This window comes from Limulus polyphemus, unplaced genomic scaffold (assembly GCF_000517525.1).
Source record: "Limulus polyphemus unplaced genomic scaffold, Limulus_polyphemus-2.1.2 Scaffold605, whole genome shotgun sequence".
NCBI classification, from domain to species: Eukaryota; Metazoa; Arthropoda; class Merostomata; order Xiphosura; family Limulidae; genus Limulus; species Limulus polyphemus.
In genome coordinates, this window is record NW_013666215.1 from 42,024 (window position 1) to 67,754 (window position 25,731).

The window sequence follows — 25,731 nt, forward strand, 5'->3', positions numbered from 1 at the left end:
TATATCTAGCGATACTACAATACTATGTATAGTAATTATTTCGTTAGGTACGTAGTTAGTCTATGTAGTATACTACTATAGGTTTAGTTCGTATATATATATATATATATATATATATATATATATATAAATGAGTCATAATAAATTGTTTTTTTAGGCTGAAAGGAAGCTAAAATTGCCTAATATTTTAGGGAAATTCGAATACATTTTTTTCGGAAAGAATTGTGCAAATAGACTAAAACTTTCCTATGTGTCTTTTTCATGCAAGCTACCTGCATTGAGAAGGATCTACTTTTAGATTTTTTTATTCAAAACAACAACATTTACATTTGTTTAGTTTACTTTCTAGTTTATGTTGAGTTTATGCAACTTTTCATTGGGTCAAGTGTATATATCTAGTTATTGTGTACAAAATTAATTTGAAATATCTACAAAAAAAGAAAAAATAGTCATTATTACATCTGCATGTTTTTATAAATGAGCGTTTTTTTACTATTTAGATTTATCATGTAGTTTAGATGAAAGTAGACACATTGGTTGTTAGTATGATGAAACATTAGATGAAAGTGGACACATTGGTTGTTAGTATGATGAAACATTAGATGAAAGTGGACACATTGGTTGTTAGTATGATGAAACATTAAATGAAAGTGGACACATTGGTTGTTAGTATGATGAAACATTAGATAAAAGTGGAGACATTGGTTGTTAGTATGATGAAACATTAGATGATTTGAACATTTCAAAATTAAAAAAATATGGTTTTATGTATAAAGCAATAACATTTACAAAAACATGTGCTTTTACTGTATGTACATTGGTTATTTTACATTCTATATCCAGTTTATTTCTGTCTACGATGTTTGTAGGTCTCTACTTCGCTATATTCCAACTTTTTGAAATAAAAAAATGCACATCGCACTTTTGTACAAAATGATAAAATTTGCATACACCATAGCAGGTTCGATTATATCTGCTTTTTATTTCTTTTATTAAAATGGATTTATTGGATTCAATTGCGAAGTATTTCGTAATACATAACGTTTAGCTGTAATTTAATAATTCGTCTTAGTCATAATACAAATAAAGACAGATCCAGGTTCTACGGCATAATTAATACAAATAAAGACAGATCCAGGTTCTAAGGCATAATTAATACAAATAAAGACAGATGTAGGTTCTACAGCGTAATAGAAATATAGACAGATCCAAGTTCTACGGCATAATACAAATAAAGACAGATCCAGTTCTACGGCATAATTAATACAAATAAAGACAGATCCAGGTTCTACGGCATAATACAAATAAAGACAGATCCAGGTTCTACAGCATAATAGAAACATAGACAGATCCAGGATCTACGGCATAATACAAATAAAGAAAGATCCAGGTGCTACGGCATAATACAAATAAAGACAGATCCAGGTTGTACAGCATAATACAAATAAAGACAGATCCAGGTTATACAGCATAATAGAAATATAGACAAATCCAAGTTCTACGGCATAATTAATACAAATAAAGACAGATCCAGGTTCTACGGCATCATACAAATAAAGAAAGATCCAGGTTCTACAGCATAATAGAAATATAGACAGATCCAGGATCTACGGCATAATACAAATAAAGACAGATCCAGGTTGTACAGCATAATACAAATAAAGACAGATCCAGGTTATACAGCATAATAGAAATATAGACAGATCCAAGTTCTACGGCATCATACAAATAAAGAAAGATCCAGGTTCTTCGGCATAATCAATACAAATAAAGACAGATCCAGGTTCTACGGCATCATACAAATAAAGAAAGATTCAGGTTCTACAGCATAATAGAAATATAGACAGATCCAGGATCTACGGCATAATACAAATAAAAAAACAGATCCAGGTTGTACAGCATAATACAAATAAAGACAGATCCAGGTTATACGGTATAATACAAATAAAGACAGATCCAGGTTCTACGGTATAATACAAATAAAGACAGATTCATGTTCTACGGTATAATACAAATAAGGATAGATCCAGGTTATGCCACATAATACAAATAAGGATAGATCCAGGTTCTACGGCAACGAACACGTTTCCTTCTGAAATCTCAGGATTAACTAGGCAAAAAAAAAGCCCCTGATTTCTCAAAATCCATCTTTTTCTTCATTTTTAAACAGAAAATTTTCTGACTTTTTATATTATTAGTTCAATCATCAGATGTTCTACGTATTTTATACAACGATGAATGAAATCAACACGATAGCTTCGTTCAAAACGTACTTACAGTAAGTTCACTTTGTTAATGACAGTATTTCTTCAATAAACACTGTCGAATCACATCTTTTGTTACTAAAATAAGCCCATTCTTGAGCACGTCTATATTGTACAATTGCTTTCGTTTATAATAATAATGTTTTCGTTTTGTTTTGATGAAATTTGTACATTATGTTTATAGATATCATGAAAAGCTTTTCATTTTTCTTAATTCGCGAGGTGAAGTTTTATACATTGTCATTTAACAGCACTTGCTTGCACTATAAAAGCTTTAATGGTTATTGGACTATCTATAGAAGCACCGAGTTAAATATCCCTTTAGGCTGACTTCGTTGTAGCTGTATATAAAAAGGCACACATCCATTGTTCTTTACTGTCGATATGTGAGTTCCTCTAATTATCATATAACGTATAGTTTACTTCACAGCACGAGGAACAATCTCAGGGTCCGTGTAATTTTGGAACGACATCTGGTGATTGCAATTCAAGAAGTTAATTAAAATTTTCCAACACTTGCCCTATAGACTACAGGTCATTTTTCCTAGAACAAACATGTCTTTTTTTCATCTTCTATAATATTTTAAGCTGCTGTCATCTTCTTCACTAATTTCTAGCTTTGAGAGAATAATAAACTAGCATGCCATATTTACCGATATTTAATAACAGTGACAGTCTTTAATTAATCAAATTCTTATTAACAGACGTAGATAAGTATGAAATGAAATTGAACATTTTCTGTGCTATATCGAAGAGAGTTAACTAAATGAACAATGTTAGATACAATTTAACAAACACATGTTAGATAAAGGCGTATTTAGACAGACGGAAAATTGCACAGATGAATAATTAAATAGTTGGACGGATAGACGAACAGACAGACAGATAGCTGTACAGATGGATGGTTGTATAATTGTATGTAATTATTTGCTTGGTTCGGATGTTTGCACAAAGCTCCATCAAGGACTATCTGCGCTAGCCATCTCTCATTTTGAAACGATAGACAAGAAAGAAGACAACAGCACGACCAACATATCTTGGGCTACTCTAACTGAATAGTAGGACTTGACCGTTTCTCTTATAACGCACCCATGGTTCCAAATATTTTTCGGCAACGAGAGGAGAGCCACGAACTCTCGGATTCACAATCCAACACGTCTACCACTATGCAACATCATTACGCATAACTGAATTGACTGTTACTTTTATAACATATCCACATCTAAAAATGCAGAACGTGTTCAGCAGCATCACTTCTCGATTCCCAAATCCTTCGATCCCGGGACACTAACCATTAAGCAGTGCCCAGTTCCTTCTTATCGGGCAGTGAGATTACAGATTTACAACTTTAAAATCCGGCATTCGATTTCCCGCGGTGGGCAGAGTGCAGGTAGCTCATTATGTAGCTTTGCACTAAAAGAAAACAAACCCTCATAATAACGAACCTTAATTCGTTTAAATATCTATTTGACTACCTTCTTTGGATATAGCAGACCTCCTCATCGTTTATAGTGCTTTTCCATTCACTGAAATACAGAACCCTTAATATTTTTCTTACCTTTCAATCTCGTATTATTACTAGGGTTGTTTAATATATAGAAACTTAAATCAAATAAACACACACACACAAAAGAACAAGCTGAAAACGTTTTTTATTATTTTTCTATACAAAGCTAGAATATCAGTTATTAGATAATTATATGTGCATTTAACCCGTGATGACAATTCAAATCGACCAATAACACAAACTTGTTCGTGCTTCGGTAAGTCGTTACTCTAATGTAAGTCTCATCTCATTACTGGTTATGGGGCATTTTACGCCTACTGACATACTTAACACAGAAAGAAGCAATAAACAAATCAATATTATTGAGCATGAGTGTTCACAGCCAACGCAAATAAGAAAGCAATAACGTCTAAAACGTTGCTGTTTACGAGGAATGTTGTGTTCCATCGCTCATCAGGGGTAGAAATCGTCCCTAAAGCACAGCCGTAATAGATTTTACACATTCTCACTATCGTTTATTAGCGCCTTCCACATTATACTGTATTCTCATCAGTTTTCTTCTTGGTTGATGCAGGACTATTTTTTCACTAAGAATGATAATTATATATTTTCTTAGTTGTCCAATCAACAGTACGATGTTATTAGACAAAGTGAAAAGTAATTAATAAAAGCCTTTTCTAAGAATTTTTCATGCTTACGACACTATAGATTGTCTTATTGAGTTATGTGATTTTTTTTTCAGAGGATGTTTACACTCATGAGACTATATTTAACAATGAACCGGTCATCCTTCACATTCTGGACAGCGCAGGTCACAGTCACGTAAGTAATATAAAGCATTTGGCTTTATATTAAAAGGTTATCATTTGAAAACGGTCAATAAATAATTATGACAATGATAATGGATGCTTGGATAATGTGCTCTTGTTGCACGAAAAACAAAATATGTAGAAGGGCTACACTGATGATTAGCACCCCGAATGATAGTGCCGACGTTTTTGGAAGAGGATAGTGTAATATTAAAGCAAAAGGGTATAACTATGGTGAAATGAAGGGGAAGTAAAGTAGGGAGGGCTGCTAAGATTAAAAAATACTAATAATAAAGTTTAAAATAAGGAAAGTATAATTATCGACAATCAAACAAATCTCAAACAGTGATGATGAGGCTAGTGTTATTAATGAGAAGTACACAAATAATTTGAAAGAACAAACTGAGTTAAACCAAAACCTGTGAAGCAGAACGAAGACGAAAACTAAAGGGCTGGTAAAAGAGTAGCCCAAGAGTTGGCGGTGGGTGGTGATGACTAGCTGCCTTCCCTCTAGTCTTACACTGCTAAATTAAGGACGGCTAGCGCAAATAACCCTCGTGTAGCTTTGCGCGAAATTCAAAACAAACAAACAAACAAACGAAACTAAAGGAACAAACACAGTCGAGCACAGATCTGTGAAGCAAAGCCAAAAAGAAATTGGGGGTACAAATCCAGCTGTACCAATACCTTTGAAGCATAACGAAGACGAAACTAAAGAAATGAACACAGTCGAGCACTTATCTGTGAAGTAAAACCAAAAAGAAATTGAAAGTGCAAATCCAGCTGTACCTGTGAAACAAAATGAAGACGAAAAATCATAGTACAGAGCTGAGAAGCGAAACTAAAAATAATACATGGGTGTAAATCCGACTGAGAACAAAGCTGTTAAGTCGAACTAAGAAGAAAACGACGTACAAACAGAGTCGAATATTGTGTGAAGTCGAACTAAGAAGAAAACTAGACATCCGAGCACAGCCGAACATAGAGATGTGACAAGTAGAACTAAGAAGAAAACTAGACATCCGAGCACAGCCGAACATAGAGATGTGACAAGTAGAACTAAGAAGAAAACTAGACATCCGAGCACAGCCGAACATAGAGATGTGACAAGTAGAGCTAAGAAGAAAATAAATCTCTTAACGTCAATTATTTTTGTAGAAAGAACTTAAAAAAAAACACGAAACTAAATTGTTCATTCAAAGATAATTTGGTTCACATTAAATGGTGCTTGTGGTCTAGAAAGATGTGTTGGTTGGAGACTAAATGTGATACACAATCTGATGAACATGTTTAGTCTTTCAATTATTGGTGGGGAAAAAATGTAATTTTATCAATTTTTCTTTTTTTTTCACTCGCGAAATGGAACTTATTATAAAATGAAGGAAATACTTATCAGTCAAACAAAGAAAACATAATATATGTTGAGATCGCTTATTTTTAAAACTAAAACATAATTATTAAACCAAATGTTCAGTTATCAAAAACAAAACTAAAAAAAGCATTTTTGAAACTTTTTTTTACCAAGTTCTGTATAAATCGGTGTCAATATTTCTCTTATAAAAGTTAAAACTAATAAGGACTTTAATTATAAACACGTATAATGGAACTATTAAATGAAACGTGAATATATAATCACGTGTAATAATATGTTGCTTATTTCTGAAAGGCAATTTATTTGTTCTGGCACTATATAGAACATATTAAATATTAGTTTTATGCATTACTATATTCATGATTTCGGTTTTAATAATCGTACCTTTTAACAATACATTAGAACATATATTCACTTGTGATAGGTAATCGTTTGCTTTAAGATAAGAAATATTGATTGACGTCATACATCTCTGTTGTACTATACTATAGAAGTAAAGCTGACAGTTATACTAAATTTCCGAAAAAATCAATCTAACTATATCACAAATAAAAATACTAGATTCATACTATATTTATGGACATTCAATCTAATTATATTAACTAGGTAAGACCAAATCTTTGGACATTCATTTATGCCAAAGACATGGGGCTAACGGCTCTACTAAATATCTAGACATTAAATTTTAAATATACCAAAGTCATGTAACATGTGTATTAGATCTTTGTTGTTTGTTACTATTCTCATTTATCTTAATGTTAGAATATCATGGTTTTCAGATTTTAAATGAACCTTATCACTATATGTAATATGTGTTATTCAAGTAAAGTCTTTATATTTGTAACAAAGAGGGGGTGGTTATATATTTGCATTATATTTCTTGACATACATCACTATTGAAAAATCAGAACACTATATCAACTCTCAACTTTTCATGAAAGGATGTGGAGGAAAAGTGCAGCTTTGGTTTACATTTTGTACTTATTTACATCCCGTCCCACCAAACATGCTCGCCCTTTAAGCCGTGGGGGCGTTATAATGTGTCGGTAAATCCCACAATTCGTTGGTAGAAGAACTGGTAGTTGGGTGGTATTGACTAGCTGCCTTTTGTAAATTCTAACACTTCAAAATTAGTAACGGCTAGCGCAGAGAGCCCAAGGGTAGCTTTGCGCGAAATTCAAACCAAAAACTTATGTTCATAATTATAGCATCAGCCTCATTATGGAACATGATAAGTCTAATGTTTAGTGTGTCTTCTTTCACCATTGCCACCTAGTGACACAGCGGTATGTCTACAGACTTACAACACTAGAGACCAGGTTTCGATACCCGTGGTGGGCGGAGCACAGATAGCCCACTGTGTAGATTTGTGCTTAATTCCAAACAAACAAACCTCCAGCTGTAAATATGCAGCCAGTTTTGGAGATTGTATGTAAACCATTATTTCTTTCCTTTTTGTTTTTATTGTGCAGTCTTTCATAGTTGCCAAATATTAATTGGTTTCTCTTTTACAACATTAATTTCCATCTTGTACCACAAATTTTCATTTGGATTAGAGTCGTTATTTAAGGGCTGGCCATTTATAACAGCAGCTATTTTCTTCTCGATTCACCTGTTATACAGCACGAGAATATTTTATTAGAATCAGCGTTCTGCTAGGGCCATTTAAATACCACCTGTCCATTGGGTATTGCACAGAGGTGTGACTCCTACTCCTGCGGTTTTATAGGAAGATTAGTCTTTTGTTTTTTGACTCAGACATGTGATTGGTGCTGTAGAATTATTAGGTTCTTAGAAACATTTATGTAAAAAGAGTTGGAAATACTTTTCTTACCAGTAAATCTAATATAATAATACTGGCTATTGTTTTTTTATTAGCGTACAATTTAATGTTATCTCCAGCCAATTTTTACAACATCTATACTCCATTTTGAAAGAGTGCATAACGTTGTTCAGCTTTTCAACAAGTATTACTTCTAATCGCTTTCTGCACCCTAATCTTCAGTAAATACTGGAGTACGTGACCTGACGTCTATACATAAAGAAACCCTTACCATGGTCAGCGACTCCTACAAATTACAGCTAAGGCATAATAAAGATTGTTACCAAATGTCTCTTTATATGGCTGCACTTGAGACGGTCTCCTTTCTATAATCTTTTTTCTATTCATCAATTTTAAAGATCACTCAATGATAATCCTTACCACCAAAATATCGTGTTAATATAAATTGATTTATCAAAAGATTAGTTGTCAGACTTCTAGAGTGATATTTGGTCTGAAAACAAAAAAGGTCAACGTATGTATCTGGCAGTGCAAAGGCTACATTTTTATAAAATAATAAACCTGCTTCACCAGCCCATAGTACATTGTCTCGTTTATCTCTTGTTTGTTTCATTGTTACACAAGAGCTAACTGAGCATAGTCGTCCCTAATTTTGAAATTATAGACTAAAGGAAAGGCAGCCAGACATCATCATTATGAACTGATAGACTGGAGCAGTGGTTTTCAAACCTGATTCTTCCAAGACCACCTGATTTTGTTTTTATCTCGGAAGACCACAATAGGATCTATACACTATACTAATGTTTCCTTTCCGTAACTGTTCAACATTTTCATGGACCACAGATTGAAAACCTCTAACTAGAGATATGACTATACAAGAGCACACACAACTACCTCTTGTGTCAATCTTGTATGATCAAATCGCGGGACTTGCACCCACGGCTTCAAAGTACAAAGCAAGTTTTTGAGGCAGTGGGTCAAGAACCATGAATTATGTGATTCACAGCACGGGTACGCTAACTAATACGTCACGTCTGGTCCCCTTTTCTCCTTTAATATTATTTAACCTTTGCATCGTTTGGAGTATTTGTTGAAACCAGGTGCGCATCTGTCATAACATTCCTATTAACTGAGAAAAAAAAGTTGAGATATTTATTTCTAGATCTATAACATTCTTCTACAGTGGCGCATTTATGTATTGAAATTTTTTGCTTGTTTCGTAAAATCCTCAAATAATAAAATAACTGTTGTTAGGTTTGGGAAATTAAAAATATTCTAGAAATTTTTCTATTTTAATATTGAAACTCTGATTCAAAAGAAAATGACGTTTATGAAACACACAGGTTATTTTAAGAGTGTTGATTAAATAGACTTTTTACAATCATAACTGACTTCCCAGAATTAGGAGAAAATATTTAGATAGAATTTTTCTCGGGATATATAGTCATCTTATAAAAATATGAGTTTTAGTGTTCCAAACATAGTCAGTTTATTTGAATACGTTTTCTCAATAATTCTGTAAGTTTTGTAGATATTTAAACATTTTTATTTTTGTATAGGACACGGAACCTTTCTTCATGGAGTCTAATATTCGCTGGGCTGATGCATTCATTCTGATGTATTCTGTTACTGATAAATGTAGTTTTGACGAATGTAACCGCTTAAAGTTTCTCATCAATCTTTACAACAAACGATGCCGAATTTTGGGAGCCCCTATATTTCACGGACTCATTACCGAAGTTCCTGTATTGTTAGTTGGAAACAAGGCTGACCAATATGACGACAGAATGATCTCAAAAATGGAGGGAGAACGTCGAAGTCGCGAAATAGGCTGCGTGGGATTCCACGAGATTTCTGTGCGGGAATCAATAGATGACGTGGAAACCGTTTTCAAAGACCTATACCACCACTGGAAAACATGGAATAAGACAAGCAAAATAAGACGTTGTTCTAGTGATGTTGGTTCAGGACAGCCAATTAAGAGACTTTCAGTTTTCAGCAAAACTCCTCTGCTTAGCTTTCAGGAAGAAAAGGATCGTTTTGAATCTGAAACAAATGTCCCAGAGCAATCTGGTATGACGTTGAACGAATCTGTGCCGTTTACATTCCGAGAACGCGCTTGTACCGATGGAACGTTACATACCCCCGCTAGATGGCGCCTCAGAAACACCAGGTTTCACAGTGCAGCCAGCTCTCCACTTCAAATTCGTCGAATGAGTATCAGTATGCGAGGAAGTGAATCAAACTAGCCTAAAGTCAGTTTTATTGACTCTTTACGTAGCTTGGAATATTTGTTGAAACCAGATGGCGCACCTGCATTTATATTCCTAAATAGTTATATTAAAAGATGTTGTTGTTATTGTTGTTGTCGTCATTGTTGATTGTTTTAATATAAAGCGGATTTTAGCGTTGTAACTCCATGAACTTATCGCTGATCCTCTGTGGGACTTATTGAAAGAAAATATTTTTGTGAATGTTTCATAATAACGAACTGCGAATTAAGTATATGAACATTTATGGGTGTATTTGAAAATTCACGATACATTTTCTTTCAATGGCTATTTTTTTGTAGAACACCGTTTCTATCAAACAGAAAAAAGTTTGCTGATAATATCCTTTCCCTGCTGTTTACTTGTTAATATAATCTAAATGTTTTATTTTTCAATTCTTATGAAAATAAGTATCAATGGTGTTATTTCCTCTTGATTTATAAAATATTTTATGTACTTATAGCTCACAATAAAATGATACAACTACAACCAACTGTTTCATCCTTTAAAACACGACCAATGTAACCATACAAAGTAAACGTGTATTCAGCTGCAAATATTTAATTATCTCAGCAGCAAGTTTCCGTTTCATCTTAGAATTTTAGGTACGAACAAGCTGTATAAAACTTAAAGTAATTAATGAACATAAAACTTCTCTCTCGATACTTCGTATATGAACTTTACGATTTATTTACAAGCAAAAACTTTCATAACGATCGGACTTTTATGAGGAAATATTTAATAAAAAAGGGACTATGAAAATTTGAACACACCTGAAATTCACGGGTATCGAAACCTGGTTTTTATCGTCAATAAGCAGGAACGAAGATGAAGCTAGAATCATCTTTATTTTATAGATTATAATGATGCTTGTTTGTTTGTTGTTAAGCACAATGGAGATTGAATCTTGAATTTTAGCATTATAAACCCTCAAGATTTGAATCATTTGAAGGCGATATAATGAAGCAGCTATAAAATTCTAAATTTTATTTTTTTATATTTATTCCCCACCATAATTTCAAAGATTTATAATTTCCAAATAATAGTCTTGTAGCTTATTAAGTTGGTGCGTTAATTTTGAAAGAGATCTAACAAATCCGAGATCAAATTATTGCTATATACCACAATTCAAGTTTTGAAAACCTTTTTTATTCAAAAATAGGTAAGGCTGAAGAAAACTTTTCACATACATAATGAGCTGTAACATGATTTATTTTCTATTTTTTGAAATGGAATATTTATTTTTGCATAAGTAGAAATACAAATACGTAATAACAGAATAGTGTATATTACATACTAAACAAATGTTTGCTTTGGAAATAAAAAAACGCGTCTCATTTTGACAGAGTGTGTAAAAAAGTGTTTTATATACGACTTTAAGTTCGAAAATAATAATGTTTTGTACATAAAAATCATAAAAGCGGAAAGCAATAAATTGTATGACTAATTATTTATTTTATAAACATATTAATATTTTAATGTCAATAGTTACCACAAGATGGGAGCACAAGCAAAGAGCAAATAATCTAACTAGTGAATAATGACAAGCCTATATTTATCAAAATACATATTAATTATTTTAAACTGTTTCACCAGAACTTAATAACTTCTTAGATGAAAGTCTCATTTAATTCTTAACGTTGGCAAACGCCCGTTTCCATTGTTCCAGTAACAGTAGAAAATATAAAGGTTATTTTTTGGTTACACTTAATGCGATATTAAGATTAATACCCCTAACACAAAGAATAGGCAAATAAGGACTTACAAATTACAGAGGATAATTAATCAAAGAAACAACGCAAAGATCTAACAAATAAAAACTGAAAACATGAAGTAAAATTCTTGACAAAATGTAAAGTTAGTAGAAAACATAGAGAGAGAACTAGAGATGTTAAACAAATCCTAACAGGATAGCTAAATCAGGATAGAGGAGGAAGAAAGAAACAAGAATGCTCTACAAATGAAGGTGTATAAGAACTGTAGAAGTATAAGAGATGGTGTAAAGAAAGAAAAACAAATGTTTAACAAATAAACGCCAAAAAGTTTCAAGATTTTTAACTGAAAAGCACATGAAAATATTTTAATAATAACTTAAAAGCTCTGCTAGACGCCATAGAGACTCTTTTTAACAAATAACGGATATAAATCCACTCACTGCTCAAAGCTAGACGAGTTCGTTAAGAAAAAATGTCAGTGTAGACAAAGTAACTAACAGTGCTGCTGGAAGAGAGAGCTCTTTGTTAAGGAAAAATAGTTTTTTTAGCATTGAAAAAATGTATCTTTTTAAAGCAGTGCTGAAGGTTAAAAACTTTTGCAAAGGACATACAGCTGACCAAAATAAGACCAAGAAGCAATGTTGAAAATTATAAATTCCCCTTACGAAAACGAAGTGCTTGTAATAAAGTTGTGACTACCGGATATCAGAGTGAATAGACATTAGTCCCTCTATCAAAATCGAATCCTAGCCATTACTGCCACAGAAATAGTATTTCTCAGGACTTTCCTGAAGATGGCAACACCTTATCAGCCGAAACTAAAGACAAACAACTAGATAGTAATTAATTTCTAGTAATTGTATACAAAATATATTAGTAACTAATTGATAATTAGACTTAATTGATCGTATAGACTATCAAGTATGACAATGGAGGAAGGAGAGCTTAAAGGTCTGACAAAACATGGGACATAAAGACAAGGTTTGATACCTGATATAGGTTATAGGGGTGAAAAATCAGGGTGTTGAAACACTGTTGAAATTCAAAGATGTTTCAAAAGAAAAGAAAGCTTATAATGTTGATAAAAATGGAATCATCGGAATCGAGAGAAACAAAAAAGTTGAATAAATACCGAAAGGTAACAATACCTCCTTGTTAAAGAAAGAAGGGTCAAAGTATTGACAAAAAAAAAGAACTTGTAAGCATTGATAACACTTAAAAAAAGAAGTGTCTGAGAAAACTTACGAGAGTTACTGATGAAGGGTGGAATTCCCTGAAACCAGTATAAGTTCGTGACAAGAGATGATTCAAATGTTTGATTGGGCTTCATAATTATTTTTAGTATTTCAAACAGTTTGTCTGATAAATAATTTAAAAGCAGAAACTAGTAGCATCCAAATCGTATGTAGATTCTAAAGCGAATAATAAAAACCAGAAGAAAATAGATACAGTAATGAGACTGAAATGTCGCTCAAAGACTATTCCCATGGTACACTTCAAAAAAAAAAAGCTTTCCAATTTTAATTTAAGAAAAGGTATTTATCGTTCTGATTTTATGACATTTTGACATGTAATGCTACTTTCTCATCATGTTTCTATACTCGTTTTGTTTTGTTGTCTTAGACTTTTTGAAAAACATTTAAGGCTGTGTTTTATAGGCTTTACCATGATTTTTAACCATTTAAAGTTGTGCTTTATAGGCTTTACCACGATTTTTAAACATATAAAGCTGTGTTTTCTAGGCTGTACCACAATTTTTATCCTCTGCTTAAAACTAACAAATATTACAAATGATTAATTTTTATCCCCTTGCGCTTTCTAGATATTTTTGTTTTAGAAACTGGATTTAAAAAACAATAAAATATATTTTTTAAATATGTTTTATAAAATGTACTTTTATAATTTTTCATCTAGGTTAGGTTGTTCTTAAGCACAAAGATAAACAATGGGCTATCTGTAACCTGCTCACCACGGGTATCGAAATTCGGTTTTTAGTGTCGTAAGCCTGAAAAGTTACAGCTGAACCACCGGGGGAGGGAGGCTTAAAAAAATATGCGCAATTTTAGTTTCTTATCACTTTTAATTTAACGAAAAATGGATAACTTTTGTTCTGCTATACAGAACAATATTAAATGTTTTGAAAGAAATGGGATTTTCTTTTCCATATGCTGGATAAACGTTATAAGTTCAAATGTAGGTTTTCGAATGATACGATGCTTTTAACACTTAACCAGAACGTTCTAGACTATGAAACACAATACTCATAAATAAAGCATTAGAGATTGTAATAGCGTTGCCCCAATAAATAATATTTTTCTGATCCCTGGGCCGTCACCACTCATGATGATTAGTTGATGATAACATTCTGGTGGAATTTCAATAGTTTCCTTACGGAATATTTACTTTTTCCTATAAATGCATTACCGTTGTCATGGTATAAAACATGTAGTGCTTTTAGAAATTCTGTAAGCTTTCAATACGCCCAGACCTCACGTGGAAACAGTATCTATTACGTCCTGAAAGCTATACAACTCGCGGTGTAACAACCATGTCTCATTGGATATCTTACGATATTTCATTTTAACTTGTTTTAGAATTTATCGTTTTGACAGATTATCATTCTTATAGTGAACAGGGCGTTTGCTTATTCTTTCTTGTATCTTTATGGGAATTCTTTCCGAACATCGCACCCAACACCTTGGAAACTGTCATGATGCTCCTCTTTCTCTGTCTAGGAAGAGATCTTTGATGCCGAGAAGTTCTGACTTGGCGTATTAGACTGTAAAAGGCTTCATTAACTCCAGCATAATTACCTGCTGCAGATACCTCGCTGAAGTCACAACCGTATTGCGTAGAGAGTTCGTTTCCGTCTTCAAATGACACCTGTCGGCCTAGTTCCAAATCTCTTTTGTTGCCTAACAACACGACAGGAATATACTGGGGAGCTTTCAAACGATGTATTATATTAAGACAGTCCTGAGCTCTGTTGAAACTTTCCCGGTCACAGATACTATAAATAACAACACAAGCGTCTGCAGATTGAACCTCGTCGATAGGCAAACAGTCATCCTAGTTGCAGTAAAATAACAAACAATAAGGAAAATAATAATTAAATAATGCTTGTTTCAGTTTAAAGTAAGAATCAAAGACACTAATTAATGGTTTAATATTATCGACGTTTGTATAAGGAAAAGCTTCCACTTATTGTACGCAAAGTTTGGGTTGAAACTGAAACAAATATAAAGAAAAAACGACAAAAATCTACAGATTTCATTACAAATAAAAAAAAAGTATTAAAAATTGATACTTGTGTAGGAAAGAAATACACAAAAATATCAATTAGTTGTTACCATGCTAAACTAACTTGCACACAAAAATATAAATTAATGGTTAATATGGTAAACTAATTTATGCCCAAAAATAAACATTAGGGGTTAACGTGGTAAAATAATTTAGAGAGTGATATTTCAGTAACTATATTTTGAGTCACAATTTCGTACCTGCACACAATTCAACTTTTAAACAAATCATTTAACATTCTTTACAACTAAAGTAAACATTGATTAAACTACACCTCTTAAAATTAGCTTGAGTTGTTTTATCTAAAATAGGAACTTGTCTCAGCGATTTATGGGATTAGCCATCCCAGATATATACCTTATATATCTTTTAAATACGGTAACACAAATACAACATATGTTTCCAAAAAATAAGTTAACACCATTCAAGTGCATTAAATTAAATTAAACTGAAAGGAGTTGGCATACAATTCTATTGATATCACACGTTAAAGATGTTTGTTGCTCCAGAAGAAGAAAAAAGGGACAGCGATTCACAAGATAATACGAATTAAGGATATGAAGTAAACCAGTATTCAGTGAACAACAGAAATGTCACTGGGATCACATACCGACCAGCGGGAAATGTCTAGGATCTCCACCTCGCTAGCAGTCTCATCACATGTCACATTGTGCTTGTACAACCAATCTGTGAGGGAAGTATATCAAATGAATTTATCTTATTTTCGAAAATTCTCATTACACAGATGACTAAGTTAATCGTGCATTACATTTCAAGTGTGGTACATACAGCATCCTGGCATACGAATACGAGCAGCTCCGAAGCCAGTAGTATTGCCCGAAATACACAAAATACTTTCACGCCCGTGATGCCCGCCATGGCCAAGCGATTAGGGCACTTGACTCTCAATCTGAGGTTCGATGGTTTGAATCCTCGTCCCACTAAACATGCTCGCCCTTTCAGCAGTGGGGACGTTATAATGTGACGGACAACCCCACTATTCGTTGCTAAAAGAGTAGCCTAAGATTTGCCGGTGGGTGGTGATGACTAGGTGCCTTCCCTCTAGTCTTTCACTGCTAAATCAGGGATGGCTAGGGCAGATAGCCCTCGTGTAGCTTTGCGCGAAATTCAAAACATACAGACATTCACGCCCGTGACATATAATTCTACTGAACATGAAAAAGTCGAAACCAGGTACTGATGCGTCTCTTCAGTTTGGTGCTTGTATTGTATCATAGATCAAAATCAACTCTGTGGCAAGACTGCTCATTTTATTTTGCCAGAACACTGTAGTAACTTAAAATAGCTATGAAAATGGGTATCGTTAGATAAGTATCGACACACCGGCTATGTCTCATATCTTTAATTCAGCACGCTTCACGCAGCGTATCATAAATCATGTTGATTAAGCAGAGAACTAGCCTAATCCTGTTAAAATCTGAAATATTTCGGATGATTTTAAATAGAGTGCCCTAAATTAATTTCCTTGTTAAAGTCAACAAGATAAGTGCAAGTGTCTTTTCTTTAGTTATATTAAAAAAAGGATATCTAACTAAACCTTTATGTCTTAGATATTAATAAATATATTATTTCTTACATCGAATTACTGTAAGAAATTGTAATGTTACAGATTTTACAAGTTTTTCTTTTACAATATTTCCAAGTTTTAACACATTAAAAAATACAAGTACTTGACAAATGATAAAAAAACAATCTTTTTTTTACTTCATCAGTAAAAACAAACATTCAAACCATTCCCTAGACAGTCCAAAAGAAAACAGAAAGAAATCATGAAAAATTCATTTTTTGAGACATCTGTCCCGTTTTTGGACAGAAGACAAACTTTACATTACGATGAATGACGAAACAGAGCAAGAAGCAATTAAAGAAAGCTGTCGACATATAAACTAACTACAACTGTGTACTTAACTGAAGCCGCGTATGTGTTTATAAAGCTCACTCCGATGGTTGACAGACATTACTTTTGCCTCAGATCTACAAGTGCGCTGAACTTTGTAGAGCTCATGAGAACAGAGTGCGACTTGCATGAATAACTTAATAATTGAAATAAATATATATTTATAATATACATTGTTTTATTTTTTATTTTTACAGGCTTATAGTAAGAAACCAAATTCGTCTTTTATTTTACCTCAAACTTATGAGTTTATTTAGACAAAGATCTTCGCATGTGATAGGCAAAAAGCGGTTAAATTCTGTGTTACACATAAGATAAAGGGCGATTATCTTTCCTTTTATTAAAATAGAATTTAACCTAAGTATGTTATTATGCATATTTATTTTTGATACTTTGGAACTTTTTGATATTAACTATTAAAACTTTTGGTTATAAATATTAGGGAGAGGATTCTATTTACTAACACAGCATTGTTAGTTGTTAATTTGCTCTTTAAAACTAACGATACGCAAACAATTAAGGCTTAAGAAGGAATACAAATTTACATTACAAACCTGTGTTAGAACGGTATTCGCCAATGTAACGCTGGGTCAGAAAACGAACTATCACGGCTGAAAAAAACAAACATCCGTATCATTATATGAATTTCTTCTACTTCTGTTTAGTTCTACAAAAGTAACATTTGTTCTGTTTCTGGTCTTATCAGTACATTAAAATTCTTACTATGAAACCTTACTCATAAATAACTATTTAGCTATTTACCGAGAGTTATGCTATTACAAACAAATGAAAACTTAATTTTAATTTTAAAAGAGAAAAGAAAATTGCATCGCACTTGTTAGATATACAACACTATTTCATTTAAATTTAGTACAAGAGTGTTAAGTTTAGTATTTTTAGAAGCGATAATTTAGCGCAGGTTTGCTTACGTAAATGTTTATGAATCATTTGTTGTGTAATTCAGTTGTTGTGAAGTAACGTCATATTATTCGAACCTTTGAGTATTTTTACATCATAACGTCTTGTAATTTGTAGAGAGCACTAGACCTCAGTTGGGAATATATATATATATATGACCAAGCTAGTGCAAGAAGTAAGTAAAAATGAAATTAAACTGCGTGGGAATTTAGCCATAATGGGCGATTTATAAAATGAGTATCACAGCCTTGTATTTTAAGAACAGAGTAGAGGAGAATAATTGGTGTTGTCAAAAGGTGTTCTAAAGTAATTGAACCTGCCTGTGTCGACTTTAACGAAAATAGGACAATTATTTAAAGCTCTGGATACAACAGTGATAACCAACACTGTAACAAAGTTTGTACATACGTTTGACTTGTTTTGAATATATTATTTTAAAACAAATGGATTATGTGCTGTCTGTTTATTGTTAAAATTTATCTCCAATAAGTCACAGACACCTACTGTAAAGGATCGGGCCCTATAAAACCTTGACGTTGAGGAACCAACCAGGATTATACCGTTGTAAATGGTGATAGAAGAAGATGTGAATGACAGTAGAAGTAGGCCTATATGTGTACAACTGTAGTGGTGGTGAAAATAGTGTAGAGATTACAATCACATTATATAACCATGTCGACTGATTTTCATAAATACTTAGAGAAAGATGAAGGACTTGGGATAAAAGAGTTTGTTAAACTACAACAAGAACTAAAGAGAGAAGAGTGGCAACAGAAGAGAGAGGAGGAGGAACAGAGAGGAGAGGAAGAAAGACTAAAAGAAGAAAATGAAAGAAAGAAAAGACTAGAAATAAGGAGAATAAGAGCATAAACTGAGATCGCTAAGCTCAACCCAACAGAAAGATGAAGGACTAAAGAATTACAATGGGGTCAGGGCTAGTTGACCTAAGCTGCTCACATCTAATGAACAGAAAGACGACATGCATAGTTTCCTTGGTTAGATATGAAAGATTTGACCACATTTAGAATTAGGATAAAGGCGACTGGGCAGTCTGTCTCAGCCCACTTCTCCCACTATAGACATGACGTCAGAAGATACCATGGACTATGACAAGTTAAAAGTGGTGTTGCTAAAATGCTATGAACTTATCGAGGAAGGTTTTGCCGGAAATTCAGAGAAGTCAAACCTGATACTAGAGAAACTGTATTTCAGTTTGTGGCTGGTCTATGGTGATACTTCACAAGATGGACTGATATGGCCAAGTGTGAAAAGAGTTTTGAAGGACTGGCAGATCTACTAATACGTGAACAGTTCATGATCACGTGCTCAACTGACATGCCACTTTTCATAAAGGGGAGAGCACCAAAAAGACGTGGATGAGACGATCAAGTTGGCAGAACAGTATATGGAAGCTCATGGAGAGAGTATAACTTGCAAGTTCAAGAATAACCAGTTAAAGTCGAAAGCAGGGGAGGCTGAACCAGAAGCAGAATGCCACTAAAGGTGACACAAAGTCAACAGACAAAAGGGAGAAGAGATGATATGCTTTTTATAAAGTGAAACGCATTACAAGTGAGTGCAGGTCTCTCACCAACAAGCAACAGAAGATATCTCAACAGAAAGCAAAGAGATGCTATGCTTGTTATAAAATGGGGCACATTCCAAGAAAATACAAGTCTGTCACCAACAAGCAACAGCAGAAATATCAACATAAAACAGCTGGAGCTACCTGCAAAGATGGGGCTGGCAAGAAACAAGAAAAGAGTGACTGTAACCATGGATGCTGCTGCCAAAAGAAACAGAATCAAGACAACTCGTTAGATTTACAACAAGAAGAAAGTGCTATCACCATGATTAAACAGTGCATGATTGATGGCCAGCTCAAGTTAGCAAATGGATCAACAGTGCCGGTGATGACTGCAGCATGTGACAAACATCAAGAAGTGCCAACAAATCACAACATGCCGATAGGTGAAGGTTATGTTGGGAACAAGGAAGTGAAGGCACTACAAGACACTAGGTGCAGTAGTGTAGCAGTGAGAAGCAGTCTAGTATCTGATGGCCAGATGATGGGCAAGGTACACCTTTGTGTGCTGATTGATGGGACAGTGAGAAAGTTACCCATTGCAAGAATAAAGGTGGACACTCCTTATAATGCGGGAGCCCCTGAGACCATGTGTATGAAGGCACCCATCTATGATTTGCTGATTGGAAATATACCAGGCAATAGAAGTTTGGAGAAACCAGACAAAAACAGAAACTAATGAAGCACCTGCAATCACCACTAGAGCTTAAGAAAAGAAAAGCAAGCAAGACATTAATCCCCTGCAAGTCTCGAAAGGTGACATCTCAAATGTAGCTCTACAGAAACTGAAGGAAGCACAGAAGAAAGACCCTTCAATGCAGAAACTTTGAGACAGTGATCGGGAAAAGGTCGAGAACACGACAAAGGATAAGGACTTACAGAATATAGGATCATAAGTGAGTGCTGTATCGGATCTACTATGGTAGTTATACTGGGGAAGTTAAACAGATCATAGTACCAACAGAATACTGGACTCAAGTGATTATGCTGGCTCATGAGTCGATTGTGGGAGGACATCTAGGAGCAAAGAAAATGGTAAACATAATCACCAGCAACTTCCATTGGCCAGGGATCATCGGAAGTGTGACCAGATTCTGCAGGTTATGTGACATTTGCCAAAGGACAGTAACAATAGAGAAGGTAGCCAAAGTGCCACTGGGTGAGATGCCTCTCATATAAAAGCCATTCAGCAGAGTAGCTGTAGATGTGATTGGACCACTAGCTCCTGTTTCTGACAAGGGCAACCAGTATGTGCTGACAATTGTCAACTATGCAACACTTTATGCAGAAGTCATAGCACTGCCAACGATAGAGATGGAGAGAGTAGCAGAAGTCCTCCTGGAAGTGTTCTGCAGAGTAGGCTTTCCAAAAGAAGTCATGAGTGACAGATGGACCCAGTTTACTTCAGAACTGACGCAAAAGGTGTGCAGACTCATCAGCACTAGGCAACTCTTTACCACCCTAAACAACCCTAGATGTAATAGAAGTCAATAGATGTCAATGAAGTCTTAAAGAGCAAGCTGAAAATGATGTGCTAGAAGACACCGCGTGATTGGGACAGGTAACTTCAAGCAGTATTATTTGCTTACCGAGAAGTCCCACAAACAAGTACAGGTTTTTCACCCTTGGTTCTGCTACCTACAAACAACAACAATCTCACCCTGTAGGAGGAGGTCCACAGAATGGACTACAAAGTGAAAGTGGATGGAAAGATCAAGATCTACCACGCCAATCTGTTGAAGAGGTACTTCAAGAGGGAAGAACACCTAATGGGTGCAGCTACTGAGATGCAGAACTGGATAACAGTGACTTTGTCATAGAAGCTGAAAACCTACTAGATCTAAGACCGCTGGGTGGAGATGAGACATAAAAAGACGTCAACGTAAGTGAAGAACTGACTGGCAAACAGAAGAAAGACCTACAAGAGCCACTGTACTAGTATGCAGATATCTTCACAGATAGACCAGACAAAACAGACCTTGTGCAATACAATATCAAAATGATGACCAGGGTCCAGTCAAAGTGAAACCTACCAGATTCACTATGTGATGAGAGACCAACAAGGGAATTACAAATGTTGGTGTACATCATAAGAGGAGACAGTGTATGAACCGAAAAAGGTTTTTGTATATAGTGTAAAAAATTTAAATATTTTTTCTTGAAGAAGGGCTTATTGTTAGATATACAAGACTATTTCATTTAAATTTAATGTGAGAATTATGATTTTGGATAGTTATAAAGCATGAATGTTAAATTTCATATTTTTAGAAGAGATAATGTATCGCAGGTTTGTTTATGTAACAGTTTACAAATCATTTGTTGTGTAGTTAAATTGTTGTGCATTGACACACCTTACTCGAACCATCTGAATTTTTCTCGTTGGTTTAAGTGAGTATTGTTACATCATAACGTCTCGCAGTTTGTAGAAAGTTCTAGGCCTCAGTTGGGCAATATATATAGGTGACTAAGTTAGTGCAAGAAGTAAGTAAGTGAAAGTGAAAGTAAAAGTGAAGTTATACTGTGTGTGAGTTTAGCCATAATGAGCGATTTATAATGTGAGTTTCGGTGCTTGTATTATAATAAAAAGATAGAAAGGAATAATTTGTCTTGTCAAAAGGTGTTCTAAAGTAATTGAACCCGCCTGTGTCGACTTTGACGAAAAAGAGAGACAATTCTTTAAAGCTCTAGATACAACTTGGATAACAAATAGTGTAATGAAGTCTTGTGCATACGTTTGTTTTGTTTTGAATATATTATTTTAAAGCAAGTGGATTGAGTGCTGTCCGTTTATTGTTGAAATTTTTCTCCAACAAGTCACAGACTCCTCCTGTAAAGAATCTTGCCCAATAAAAACTTGACAGCAGTGACTACAATTTGCCGCTTACTTGTCACGCTTGTAGTGCATATACATCATTGTGTACAGATGTTGAGACTGATGTGCAACATATACAATTCAAGAAAACACTATCCCAACAGGAATAAAGAGATCAGGAAGCCATTCATCTATTCGATGTATGCCAACAAGTATATATGTTGCCATAGATACACTATATTGTACTGAATACAGGTTAATCATTTACTGCTATATAGGGAGTTAATTGGACGTGTATACTGCTGTCCTATCTTTACCACTCAGCATGACTGATTGTTCTGTAGATGTGCGATTACAACGTATGGGTTAGAAATTAAACTTCACGAAAAACGTGATAATCTTTGAAAGAGAATTAGTTGGCTGGAAACTTTTAGCTACGAGACGAACACATGTAATATCTAAAAATAACTATTCTCTTAAAAATCTTAGAACATAGGCTATTAATCTCACGAACACATTTACGGAAAAACATGGAATAACCTAAAAGTTTAAATGAATGAGCTAAACGACTGTTGTTAGGCAGAGAGATTGTGAATCTATTGAGTTTTGATGAACAAACACTTTTCTTCCTGTTATGAAACAGTGACGGGTTCTTGTTGCTATGGAAAATCGCATCTGACCTAAATCCATCCTTACTAAACTAAACATACATTAAGTTGTAAAAGTAGATACATTCTAAGCTCAACACTCTCTCCAGAAGAAACAGAACCGCCTATCCAATCAACTCTGTAAAGGGGTCGGGTTAACGTCTCTCCAACATTCCACCTTATTACTTTTTCTGTGCCGTATTTAGCACCCCCCCATTTTTTTGTTTTCCTCGAGCTGACTAATGTCTCACAAGAAAAGTATAATTTAAGATCTTCGAGAGTATAAGCCACTGTAACCTATTCTTGTGTAGGTAATAAAATATATTATTCATTTTGTTTTGTATAGTCAGATTGACATAAAGAAGGATATATTGATCCGATTTAAAGAAAACAAAATAAGGACTTCTTGAAAGAAAAGATTTTTATGATATACATGCTCTACAGCAAGTTAAAAAACAACCATTTATCCACATAACGAAAAATACTATATGTATAGAACATACTACATGTCACAACAAAGCACTGATCTATCTTCTTTCGGTATGCCTGAAGAAGACAGGCCAATGTTCTGTTGAGACATGTAGTATATTTTATACATGAAACTATTTTCGTTATGCTTATAAATAGTTGTTTACCAATTTACTATGGATTTAACATACTGTGCGCCCGTGCACAAGTATAATTCTTCTACTAACCAAACAAATGTTGTTGTATTTTTTAAAATCATAACAAAGTATTTTTAAGATCTTAAGTGACATGTACAATTTTCAAATAAAATAGTTAAAAATCTCAATAGAATGCCTGCTTCTAAATGAATGAAATATTTGCTGTGACTCTTGATTAGATATCGTTAACAAACCTGACATTCAATCAAAACCAAAACTATTTCTACTTTGACGAGGATCATTCTATTTGCTTTGTTACCATTGGAAGACAATATCTTATATGAAACGCGTCTCTTGCTAATTAATAAGATAATCAGGAACTCATCACCTCAACTATTCCAAAACGAATGATAAACATTACCGCGCGTTTAAGCTTCACCACCAATGAAGATAATTATGATAAAGAATGGTATTTTCAAACAAGGTTAAAAAAACAACAACAAAAAACCTAGCATTTTTCCATAAAAATGCGTAGATTATGATCTTCAGTGCGACTTTCACTTCTGACCACAGATCAAAAATATACAATATCAAAAGATACTTAAAAAACCTGCATTCATAACTCTATCCTTTATGTTTGTGAAATCCGAAAATTTGGTTGAAAGGCTACTTTGATCTGTGACTTACTTCATACAAAAAAGTCATCACTTCGTGTTAGGACAATATTTCATCCTTTTATTGTATTTATTTGAAATTTTATAGTTTTAATTTATGGGTTAACGTTTGCAAAAAACTGCCCCGTTAAGACCGAGTCAGCGATAATTGTTTAAAGGAGCGAAAAAGGAAATTAAAACAGCTAACAATTCTCGCAATAAATCTTAGAGCATTCATGAACAAATACAGATGACTTGTTTTTAAGCAAGTTTATTAGGCAATTAGAGCATATTTGTTCATGAATTGCTTAAAAACAATTCATCTGGCTCTAATTGCCTAATAAACATTCATGAACAAATACAGATGAATTGTTTTTAAGTAAGTGCAATTAGAGCATTCATGAACAAATACAGATGAATTATTTTTAAGTAAGTTTATTAGGCAATGCTCTCTAATCTTATCATTAGCAATTAAGAAATTAGAACTTAAATATTGAGTCATAATATATTTGTACATAATATACGTAGAAATAAAACGACACAATACCATTGTCAGGACCTTTGGTAGAGAGACCAATTCCAGACGTCATAAAATTAAAATCAAGAGCTCAAAAATTAATAAAACTCATTTAACGCCAGGTGGCCTCGTAAATATTTGGTACATTGAGAAAGTTTTAAACGAATGGCATTGTTAAAATTTTTTGTTTAAAGCTTAATAAAACGACAGGTTAGTACTAAACCGATTCTGTTACTTTGAGATTACATTATAATTATATTAATATGAATGTTGTTTTTCTATGCGATGTATTGTAACTCTGCTTAGCTAATGATTACTTTTTTCAGTTTGATTAGCTAAATCACAAACACACACTCATTATAATATATACAAATATATATATATATATAATGAAAGCAAAACTTCTTTTGTGAATTTAACTCCATTTAAAGTGTTTTAATGAATCTCGTCCTACCAAACATGCTCGCCCTTTCAGCAGTGGAGCGTTATAACGTCATAATCAATCCCACTATTCGTTGGAAAAGATTAGCCCAAGAAAGAGTTGATGGTGGGTGGTGATGACTAGCTGCCTTCCCTCTAGTCTTTCACTGCTAAATTAAGGACGGCTAGAGAGAAATAGCCCTCGTGTAGCTTTGCATGAAATTCAAACCAAACTAGCAACTGGTTTCGTGATATAAGTGGCACTATTTAGATACATATACAGCATTAAAGCCAGTCAGTTTTTAGTTTGTGTGACATTTTACAGTTTATATAATATATATAAATATATATTATATTTGATAATATATACTTAAAAATATATATAATACATATAATTTACTCAATAGATTCGCACTAGATTTGACTTCTAACGTTGTGTGTGTCACAAGGTGAAAATGTCATATATATTAACAGTAAATTCCTTTTTATACTCACCTCAAACCATTCTTACTTTTAAAATACTTACAAGGAAAATATAATCATTCATCATTAGCAACTACGGATGTAACAGTAATTTGTATGGATGTATGTAACATCTACGACTTCAGACGTGAATTCTGGCCCGGCATGGCCAGA

The 25,731-nt window shown here is 33.7% G+C and overlaps 2 protein-coding genes across 2 annotated transcripts in view; one reads left to right on the forward strand and one right to left on the reverse strand.

Moving 5' to 3' along the window:
- The window catches only part of LOC106459412 (ras-related and estrogen-regulated growth inhibitor-like), a 48,816-nt gene extending 38,832 nt beyond the window's left edge, over positions 1-9,984 (forward strand). Inside the window, exons 5-6 of the mRNA XM_013919032.2 lie at positions 4,514-4,593; positions 9,295-9,984. Of these exons, the coding sequence (XP_013774486.1) occupies positions 4,514-4,593; positions 9,295-9,984 (770 nt within the window). The remainder of the gene's footprint in view (positions 1-4,513; positions 4,594-9,294) is intronic.
- Positions 9,985-14,085: 4,101 nt separating this feature from the next.
- The window catches only part of LOC106459413 (ras-related and estrogen-regulated growth inhibitor-like), a 39,854-nt gene continuing 28,208 nt past the window's right edge, over positions 14,086-25,731 (reverse strand). Inside the window, exons 2-4 of the mRNA XM_013919033.2 lie at positions 17,493-17,549; positions 15,631-15,707; positions 14,086-14,789 (exon numbers count right to left, since the gene is read on the reverse strand). Coding sequence (XP_013774487.1) covers positions 14,343-14,789; positions 15,631-15,707; positions 17,493-17,549 — 581 coding nt within the window. The 3' untranslated portion in view covers positions 14,086-14,342. The remainder of the gene's footprint in view (positions 14,790-15,630; positions 15,708-17,492; positions 17,550-25,731) is intronic.